Source organism: Chinchilla lanigera, unplaced genomic scaffold (genome assembly GCF_000276665.1).
Source record: "Chinchilla lanigera isolate Chin_1 unplaced genomic scaffold, ChiLan1.0 scaffold00036, whole genome shotgun sequence".
In the NCBI taxonomy this organism is placed as follows: Eukaryota; Metazoa; Chordata; class Mammalia; order Rodentia; family Chinchillidae; genus Chinchilla; species Chinchilla lanigera.
The window spans coordinates 8,198,407-8,208,991 of record NW_004955437.1 but is presented as its reverse complement, the minus strand read 5'-3'; the positions used below and the strand labels follow the sequence as shown (position 1 = coordinate 8,208,991).

At 43.3% G+C, this 10,585-nt stretch overlaps 1 protein-coding gene across 1 annotated transcript in view; it reads left to right on the top strand.

Moving 5' to 3' along the window:
• The window catches only part of Usp49 (ubiquitin specific peptidase 49), a gene marked incomplete in the record, with an annotated part of 50,793 nt that overhangs the window by 28,919 nt on the left and 11,289 nt on the right, over window positions 1–10,585 (top strand). The window contains 1 exon segment of the mRNA XM_013516779.1: window positions 10,155–10,585. Within this exon segment, the coding sequence (XP_013372233.1) occupies window positions 10,183–10,585 (403 nt within the window).

Genomic DNA, 10,585 nt, shown 5'->3' with positions numbered 1-10,585 from the left:
AAAAAAAAAAAAAAGTAAAACATGTATACACACACACACACACACACACACACACACACAAAATCCAACTTACACTTCAATCTCTTCTGTCTTTTTCATAAAAGAAAGAACACTTTAACACTGAGAATGTTAGAGAGATATAATCTCCCGGAATGAACCAGTGTTTCTCAAGAACAAAAGAGATAGGAATCATACCCTGACCAGTGAGATTATTGGCCTGAAGACTGGTTGTTAGAGAAGTCATTAATCTGAACTGGTTGGATTAGATTCTGTTCGGGGTTGGGATACATCACCTTGGAAGTGAATGGCCTCCATCCTATTGGTCAGATGCAAGTTCAGGGAAGGTGGTAGCACCATCCTATTGGTCAGAAGCAAGTTCAGGGAAGCAGTGGGCAATCCAAGTCTACCCAGCTTCCTGGTAAGGCTTTCAGAGGTTGCTGTGGCACTGAGATGGCCTTCCCCATCCAGAATCCCTGTTTGTATGTTTCATCCTGCATATAAGATTGTTAACTCCAAGGTTGCATGTGTTATTTTTGTTGGGCAAATGTTTTAATACAGCTGGACATGGTGCATATCCATATAATCCCAGCACTCTGGGATGATGAGGCAGGAAGATCACAAGTTCAAGCTCAGCCTGGGCAATTTAGCAAGACCCTGTCTCTAAAAAAATAATTAAAAATAAAATTTAAAAACTTAAATGAAGTATAAAAAGAACTGGATATATAGCTCAGTGAGAGGCCCTGGGTTTAAGTTTTAGTGCTTTCTCTTTTTTATTTTGGAAAAACATACAACATAAAATTTACTGTCATAATCATTTTCAAGTGTACAAGTCACTAGTAGTTAGTGTATGTGTACTGTTTTGAAGAATATCCTCAAAACCTTTTCAGTAGGCAAATCTGGAAATTCTGGCCAGACTCTGTTTTTTTCTTGGAATCTACTGCTGTCCTCCTTGCAGGCTGCTGGTCTCCTACACAAGTAGCCCCTACACATCCCGCTGCAGCAGCCCCATGGAAAATATGGGAGCAGGCAGGTACCCATATTTTCCGCTATGCAGTTCAGGCTGGCCTTGAGTTCATTTTGTAGCCCAGGCTGGTCTCAAACTCACAACGATTCTCCTGCCTCAGCCTCCCAAGTGCTGGGATTTCAGGTGTGTGCCACCACCCCCGGCCACATGTATATTTTAAAGATCCATGAAATCAAAAATATCTGCAAACAACTGTTTAAATCAAGTCCTCTTAGAAAAAGACTCAGACAGCTTTTTGACCTTACAGTTGTATGATTCTAAACATCATGATCTTATAAGCAAGGGCTTCCCATGGTAATTGCCAGCATTAGTGCTAGGCTCTTTTGTCTCATGCAAGTACTTTATAGAGAACCATCCCTATGCCCCATGCAAGTACTTTATAGTACACCATCCCGCTGCAGCAGCCCCATGGAAAATATGGGAGCAGGCAGGTTCCCAGTTCCACTGCTGGGGCTGCAGCTGGAAGAAGAGCTCCCAGCCTCTTGAGTTGCAAGTTTGAATTCATTTTCTCAGAAGAAACACTTGTTAGTCAGCTTCCAGTGCTGTGTTACAGCCACACTGGAGCTTTGAAAATTAGACCAAGTGGTGTTCGTAACACCGTTTCTAGGCGAAAATATATGCCAGTGGTTCAGCTCAATAAAAGCCTGGTTTTTGTTTTTTTTTTTGGTTTTGTTTTTTTTCCGGTACTGGGACTCAAACTCACAACCTCACGCCTGCCAGGCAGGTGCTGTGCCGCTGAGCTAAATCCCCAGCCCCAATAAAAAAGCCTGTTGATCGTTATGCTTTTCTCTTTTTTTTTGGTACTGGGAATCGAACTCATGACCTCACGCTTGCCAGGCAGGCGCTGTGCCACTGAGCTGTACCCCCAGCCTAAGCCTGTTCGTCAGTGCTTGTGAACATTGTGTTGGGCTCATGTGGCCACATTTTGTTTTCTTAAACAAAGCATTATGTGGACTGGAAGTAACTGTAATCTGACTGTGAACAAAAATATTTGGCTTTTTAAAAGGATAGTTTAAAGCTAGCCTGAACTACATAGCAAGACACTGTCTCAAAACAAAAAGAAAAACGGCCCGGGGATAGAGCTCCATAGCACAGGCACCTGCCTGGCAGACACAAGGTCTTGAGTTTGATTCCTGGGACCCGAAAAAAAAAAAAAAAAATTTACACACCTGTAAGCCCAGCACTCAGGAGGCTGAGGCAGGAGGCAGGAGGATTGCCTGAAGTTTGAGACCAGCCTGGGCCACATAGCAAGACTCTGTCTTAAAAAACCCCCACCAAAATAAATAAATAATGTTACACAAATAACATAAATATATATATATACACACACACTTTTCAAACATATACACAAATAAAGAGAATGATACAGGGAATTTCATATAATCATCAACCAGCCCCACAATTACATTTAAAGATCGTTTTATCTTTTTCTGCCACCTCCTACAGATATTTTAAAGCAACTTCCATACATCGTAACATTCTACTGTAAACAATTTAGAGGTATGCTAACCACATAAAGATTTTAAAAATAGGACCATCATACCATTATCACATCAAAGGAATACTTACTGTGTACATCGTGTTCCAGTGTTTCTAGCTGTGGACTGAGGGTGTGGGAGAGAGGCTAGAGAACTGGGCTGCAAGGGGCAGAAGTAAGCTTGTGAGTTGTTAGCTGTGTTCGTTATTTTAATTGTGGTGATTTCACAAGTATGAGTACATACCATATGTCAGAACGCACCAGATTGTATAGGTCAATGTGTTCAGTTCATTCCGTGTCACTTCTACTTCAGTTTAAAAAACTAGTGTAGCAAAAAAAAAAAGAAAATACTGTAGCTAGAAACAGTATTTATAAACATTATTCCCCGTTATCGTATATATACATCCACATATACTTTATGTATGTGTGAGATACTGGGGATTGAACCCAAAACCTCACTCATACAAGGCAAATTTCCTATGAATGAGCTATATCCCCAAGCCCATTTTTAAATTTTATTTTGAGACTGGTCTCACTGAATTGCCTAGGTTGGGATCAAACTCATGATCTTCCTGTCTCAGCCTCCCAGAGTTCTGGGATTATGGGCATGTGTCACCATGCCATGCCTGCCACATACTTTCTTGGTGATGTGCCTTACAGTAGCAGTTCCTACTTCCTGTGTGTCCCATAACCGGATAGTCATCCCCAAGGCTTCACTGGGCTCAGGCTCATTCTTTTAGTAAGAGGACCTGGTAAGTGATGCTGCTGTGCCCTCTTACTGTATTTTCTCAGGGGGTCAGAGTGTCCTACTCTTACTGTAAATTTGGTCAGTGGGGTCATCAGTTTATCCACCAGTTATAAAATTTCCTGTTTAAAAAAAAAAAAATTCCTGTTAAAGGGCTGGACTTGGCTCACACCTGTAATCCCAGCACTATGGCAGCCAAGGCAGGAAGATTGCCTTGAGTTTGAGCTCTATTATGAGCTCCAGGCCACCATGGACTACAAAGTAAGACCCTGTCCCAAAAAACTAAAAGAGAAATCATGTTAATTTTCACTGAATACTTTAAAGAATTACTATCTAGATCTGTTATTTTATTAGGGGCAAATAGTGTGTGTGTGTGTGTGTGTGTGTAATTTTTAACAACTTTATTGGGAAGTAAGTTAGATCCAACAAGCTATATATATTTAAAGAGTATAATTCAAGAAGGATGACATACATACATGCCAACATAGGTATGGGCACGTGTATATATTTTTATGTTTGACTGTCTCCTGCTGTAGAGAATGTGGTGTTTGACAGGCGTGCTGCAGGGACAATTGATTCCTATGATTAGATTCTCAGAGGGCAGACTCTGATTTTCTCAGTGGTCGTGGTTGATTTTGCCATGTCACAAGAGAGGAAGGGGGCAAACAGAAGAGCAGGTATGAAGGCGAAGGAGAGCGAAGACCCAGTTCTTTTAGGGTGCCTGGAGAAGATGGTGTTTGGGTATGGAGCAAAGTAACCAGCATCAGGTGACAGGTGCCAAAGCATCCATCTCTGTCATTTCCCTGCACAGTGGCCCGGATGGCCCCTTCCCATGGACTTCTTCTCTAGAGGAGCCCTTTCCTAGAGGAGAGCTCCTTCCCTAGAGGAACTCTTCCTTTCCTGCTGGAGAAAGTAGATCTAATGCAAGGGAAATACTAGATCCAAGCTGGCAGAAGCTTAGGTCCCTTGTAACCCAGGATTAGACAAACGCATCTTTGAACATCAGCTCTTGACCACTGACAGCAACCAGTGATCTTGTGAGGGCTCTGGCACACTCAGCACATGAGGTCTCCCAAGCTTCTGACCCTCTCAGAGAGTTCAGCCTCTGCAGGGTCTCTGAGCCACGCTGACTTAGAGGAGACCTGTCAGTCACCTGACCACGCCCACCGGCAGTTCTGGGGAAGGGAAGCCGAGCAGCCTTTATGCTTCTAGCTGCTCATGCTGCCCCTGCCCTCCTTGTGCCATCTGAACTCCCAAGGCCCGCCCCTCCCAGGGTCTGCCCCTACCTTTGTAGTTCTTGGTTTAGCCATAAATATAAAAATCCAAAAGCCTGGTGTCATTGCAGTCATAGCCCTTTAAGTCCAAAGTAATACTTGAGAATATGGCTATCTTCCTTGCTGGGTTATTATTACTGGATCTTAATGTGATTTCCATTTTGTCTTTTTTAAAAACCTGTTTTCTTAGCTATATATTGATAATAAATTAGATTTTCCATATCTCTTAGAAATAAAATATTAGCAAAAAATAAGATTCAGTTTTAACATGTTTATTAAAATGTCTCCTCAAGCAGTCTCTGGGTTTTATGGTGGGTGCAAGTCTGGGTACAGTTAGTGAGTGGAAGGGTTAACATACCAGGCACTGTCGCATATGGCAGCGAGCACAATCGCAGATGTTGATGATACCGCGTAATTAGTATTCTTTTATGTAAATGAAGGCTGTCAGCATGTTACCATAGTGTCTCCTCTCTCTGAAACTGGAATTTATGCCACTCTGTCTCACCAAGACCAACCAGGATTATTCCTCGGCTCTTAAGTTAAGAATAGAGAAGAAAAATCAATACAGTGGGAGGGCTTCCCTAACGTAGATTCCTGTTTTCTCCCATTTTGTTTTTGTTAGTTTCCTTCACCCTCAGAAATTTTGTTTATGGTGATACGGTTATACATTTAAGATCTGCTAAGAAACATGTGTTTGAGAATAATTGGAATAGTCCAATTAAAAGACATATTTTCAAGGTGTAGATTTTTTTTTTTTTTTTTTTTTTTTTTTTTTTGGTTTTTTTCTCCGGTACCGGGAACCGAACTCACGACCTTGCGCTTGCCAGGCAGGCGCTTTTGCCGCTGAGCTAAATCCCTAGCCCCAAGGTGTAGATTTTTTGAAAGATGATTATGATTATAATGTCCTGTCATCTCTCTCTTATGGAGATGTTTTAAAAATTTGATAAATCTAGAAGTTTCTCATCAGAACAAAAGGCAAAAAGTTAAAAAGATTTCATTATCTTTTCATTTTCTACTTAGTGACATTTCTCTACAGAATTATTTAAAGTATTGATTATGATCTTAAGCTCCAGTTGATTCCAGTGTTTGAAATAAAACTATGGTAATTAAAAAAGCAACGGCCAATATTTTTCCAGGTTGCCTTTCCCGGTGTGCAGATGGGCCCAGGGTATGCTGGGCATTTCTTATGTGGCTGGTGCACTTAACGATGTCGATCCAGGCCGACATTTCATGTTCTTCTCAGTCACACAGCAGGTTTGTCTGTTTTGGATATTGAGTGCCTGTCACATTGGATGATGTATGTTTTATGTGAAAATGTTAGAATTATTGTGACCTTTGAGAATAGGGAAGGAAAGCTGTTCATGTCAGAAAAATATAAAACAGAATTCCTCTTTCTAGTAGAGGGCACAAAGCCTCGTTCTGAAAGGAAGCAGGGTGGAAGGTGGATTGGACAGACATGCTTGGGCGAAGCCTGCCTCTGGTTGTGTTCTTTTTATACTCTGTGTTATGTTGGACAAGGATGCTTTTTCCTTTTGTGTCACTTCTGGGAGATTCCATTTCCTGATCAGATACGGTTTCCTCAGGAGAAGCCAGTCTGCCTCACTGAGACCAGCGTGGTGAGACCGTGTTTTCCTGAATGGAGTCAGTCTGCCATATGGCAGGTGAGTGAGTCACCACGACAGATTTGTAATGGGAAAAGGGCTGTGGAGAAGAGGATTGCGTGATCAGCAGATTTATAGATCAGAAAATGAAATGAGAAGAGAATTTCCCAAGTGCCCTTTCCATTTGACAGGTCTTCTGCACAGTAAGGGTGTAGAGTGGTTTGTGGTGGATTTCTATTTTGGTTTTTGGTTTTCCATTGTACTTTTTCCTAGCATGGGAGTAAGGCGTCAATGTTGTGGTTGTGGTGCAGCTGGACTCCGTTTGTGGAGGTGTTCGCTCTCTGGAGGGTGTAAAGCTGTTCTGTTTCACAGGGTGAGATCTTGGTAGTAATGAAATTCCTGGAGACATCAGGGCAAAAATGGGGATTGGCCAAGTATCAGGTCTTTGGTTGTAAGAGGAAGCTATTTAAATATGATTCAGCAAGTACTTATATTTCAAAAGAAAGAAAAACAGCGTAAACTAAAGCTAGTTTGTCCTGATATGTTCAAGCATGTGCTGTCCTAAATATTGCAGCCACTAATCCTAGGCACATAAGATTATTTCAGTTGTAATGAATTGAACATACAGGGCCAGGCATATAGCTCAGTGGCACAAGCGCCTGCCTGGCAAGTGCAAGGTTCTGAGTTCAATTCCCGGTACCAAAGGGGGAAAAAAATTGAACATACAGTTCCCTGGTCTCACCAGCCACATTTCCAGCAGTTGGCAGTCACATGTAACTAGTTACTGTATGTTGCGTAGCACAGAGAGAATATGCTGTGACTGCTGAGAGTCCTGTTGGACAGCGTGAGTCTGAGTGGAAGAATTTGATATCTGTGAAGGCTTCATCTCTATATAATTTATTGGATTAATACAGTGGTTCTAAGGCTTTTCTTTTTTTTTTTTGGGTTTTTGAGACAGGGTCTTGCTATGCGGTTCACGCTGGCCTTGAGCTCACTTTGTAGCACAGGCTGGCCTTGAACTCGAAACTGTCCTGCCTCAGCTTCCTCAGTGCTGGGTTTACAGGCATGCGCCACCATGCCTGGCCTGGTTCTAGGGCTTTAATGGGCAAAAGACTCATCTATAGAGCTTGTTTAAAATGGAGATTTTAGACCCCTCTCCAGATTTCGTTCATCAGATCTGGAGGAGGAAACAGAAAATTGCCTAGGGAATTTGGATGCTGCTAGGTGCTTCAGGGACTACATTTTGAAAAACAGTGAAAAATCTGGGAATTGCTTATCTCTTGATATTTCCCCCTTCACTCTTTAATCATTGATAAACTCCTTTGTGCCCACAGTAATAGGTTGAGAGAATCAACCAACTTGTATTCTCAATTGGTATTAATTAGCAAAAAACAAAATTTATTTACCTTTACTGTTCTTTTTTCTTTAGTACTGGGGATTAAATTCAGGGCCTCCACACTGAGTTACATGCCCAGGTTTCTTTTTTTTTTTGTAATTTTGAGACATAGCTTCACTAAGCCACTAATTTGCCCCGGCTGGGCTTGACTTTGCCTTCCTCCTGCTTCAGCCTCCCAGACCCCTTTCATCCTTTCGTGGTGGTGGTGGGATGTTGGGGAACAAATCCAGGGCCCCCACACATGGTAAGCAGGCATCTATAGGCTGTACCTTCAGCTCCTGGGAAGGGAATTCTGATAATACTTTAGGAGTCTAAGAGCTGAGCACTCAGATCTTGTCATCATATATTTTTAATCAGATTTTTTTTTTTTTTTTTTTGTCTTTTTGAGACAGGGTCTTGCTATGCAGTTCAGGCCGGCCTTGAGCTCACGTTGTAGCCCAGGCTGGCCTCAGACTCACAACAATCCTCCGGCCTCAGCCTCCAGAGTGCTGGTATTACAAGCGTCCACCACCACGCCCGGCCTTTTAATCAGATTTTACTGGTACATTTTAGATATATACAATGATCACATTCATCATGGAGAATTTGTACCTGTACATGATATAAATTAATTCTTTTCCCCCATTCCCCCACCCTCCCTTCAACCTCTCCTCCCCTCCCCATTTACAAAACTTTGTTTCCGTCTTTCCTTCTTTTCTCATTTTTTTCCTTTCCCTTCTTTCCTTTCCAGATCTTGTCATTATGAAGAAGTAAAAAAGAAATATAACACATGATCTTTTCTGCAGGCTAGTTATCGAGTTGGAAAATGGACAGACGCATCCAGATAAATGACCTAAAGAACACTCAGCAATAAGCCAGGAAAAATGATAATAATTGGAAAAATAATAATAATAAATAATAATTAGAAAAATATTACAGCAGATTCTAAATCGTGACAGTACTCAAATTATGAACTAGCTCAGTTGAGGAGCTGCCAGCTTGCTTCCCTTGTACAAGCTGAAGGCGTCTTCTACAGTGACCTGGCCTCTGCCATCTGGATGGGCAGTTAAGGGAGGGTAGGGCCGGGCGTGGTGGCTCACACCTATAATCCCAGCACTTGGGAGGCAGAGGCAGGAGGATCACTGCAAGTTCGAGGCCAGCGTAGGCTACAAAGTGAGCTCAAGGCCAGCCTGAACTGCACAGCAAGACCCTGTCTCAAAAAAAAAAAAAAGAAAAAGGAGGGGGAGGGATCACCTTTGGGTATATCTATTTATTCCTAGGTTTTGACAAACAACTAGGCCAAAATGGCATGTGGAAAACTAAAGGGACTGCTCAGAGTACCCTGGGCTTAGGACTTTCCTGGGCTGGCCCTATTATCTGGGATTGTTGCCCAGAGAAATGCCAAGTAGAAAAGAAAAGGAGGTGAAGGTAGTTTATGAGGGGAACTGTCTTTAGGGAATTTTCAGTCAAGGAGTGCTGTGTACAAGCTCCAAACAGTAAATATTTTCTTGTAGGATGGTCATCAGCTTCTTTTCTTAGAGAGTAACCTCTTAGGCTTCTCCTGTGAGCAATATTGAAGAAGCAGTACGAGAAAGGAAAGGAGAGGAGGGGAGGGGAGGGGAGGGAAGGAGGAAGGAAGGAAGGAAGAAAGAAAAAGAAAGAAAAGAGAGAAAGCTTGGTTTGTTGGCAAAGAGTATGTTCACACCCATCATCTGGCAGATTTGTTGCTATATTGCTTTTGTCTCAGAGGCTGAGATAAATGCTATCCTTTCAGCAGCCACACCACCTCTCCTCCTAAGTCAGATTGATCTAATTCTCTGTTCAGAGCAGCAGGTGGAAGTCTCTTCACCCTTTCCACAAGGTATCAATGTTGTTTTTAAAAAGATACACATAGGCTGAGTGGTAGCCCATGCCTGTAATCCCAGCACTTGGGAGGCTGAGGCAGGAGGATACTTGCGAATTTAAGACCAGCCTGGGCTACAAAGTGAGGTCAAGGCCAGCCTGAACTGCATAGCAAGACCCTGTGGCAAAAAGACAAAAATAAAATAAATATAAAAATAAAAAAATAAAAAGATACATATAAAATGTTGTTGAAGTTGAAACCCCTTTGGGTATTACTAAGATGATGCTTTGTATGAGACTCTTTCCTTTTCTTTCTTTTTTTTTGGGACAGGGTCTCACTCTGTAGCCAGGCTGGCCTGGATCTGTATCCTACTGCCTCAGCCTTCTAGAGTGCACTTTCTTTGTCTTCTCTTTACCTAATCCTGTATCACCGCAATGAGATCAACCCGAAATTTCCTTTCTGTTTGAGGCTCTTCATCTGCCCCATGGCAACTGATATGTGATAAAGTTTCAACTGTCAAACAAATCAATTTTGCCGTGCATGGTGGTGCACACCTGTAATCCCAGCACTCGGGAGGCTGAGGCAGGAGGATTGTTGCGAGTTCAAGACCAGCCTGGGCTACAAAGTGAGCTCAAGGCCAGCCTGAACTGCACAGCGAGACCCCGTCTCAAAAAGACAAAAAAAAATTAAAAAAATAAAAAACGAACCAATTTTGAGTTGAAAATGAATGAGTTGAAACGCCAATTGCAAGTCTTCCTTTGGAAAACTGCTCAAAGTTGGTTTTCTCTCCTCCCCCTTGGGTCCTTGCGGCGCAGGTTAAGGGAGTGGCGACTGCGCTGAGACATGGATAGATGCAAACATGTAGGGCGGTTACGGCTGGCCCAGGACCACTCCATCCTGAACCCCCAGAAGTGGCGCTGTCTGGGGTGCGCCACCACCGAGTCGGTGTGGGCCTGCCTCAAGTGCTCGCACGTGGCCTGCGGCCGCTACATCGAGGACCACGCCCAGGAGCACTTTGTAGAGACCGGACACCCGCTGGCCATGGAAGTCCGGGATCTCTACGTGTTCTGCTACCTGTGCCAGGACTACGTGCTCAATGACAACCCCGAGGGGGACCTGAAGCTGTTGCGGAGCTCGCTGCTGGCGGTGCGCGGCCAGCAGCAGGACCAGCCGGCGCGACGCGGGCGCACGCTGCGCTCCACGGCTACGACCCTGAGCCCGGGGGCGGGCGAGGACGCCGCTCCGC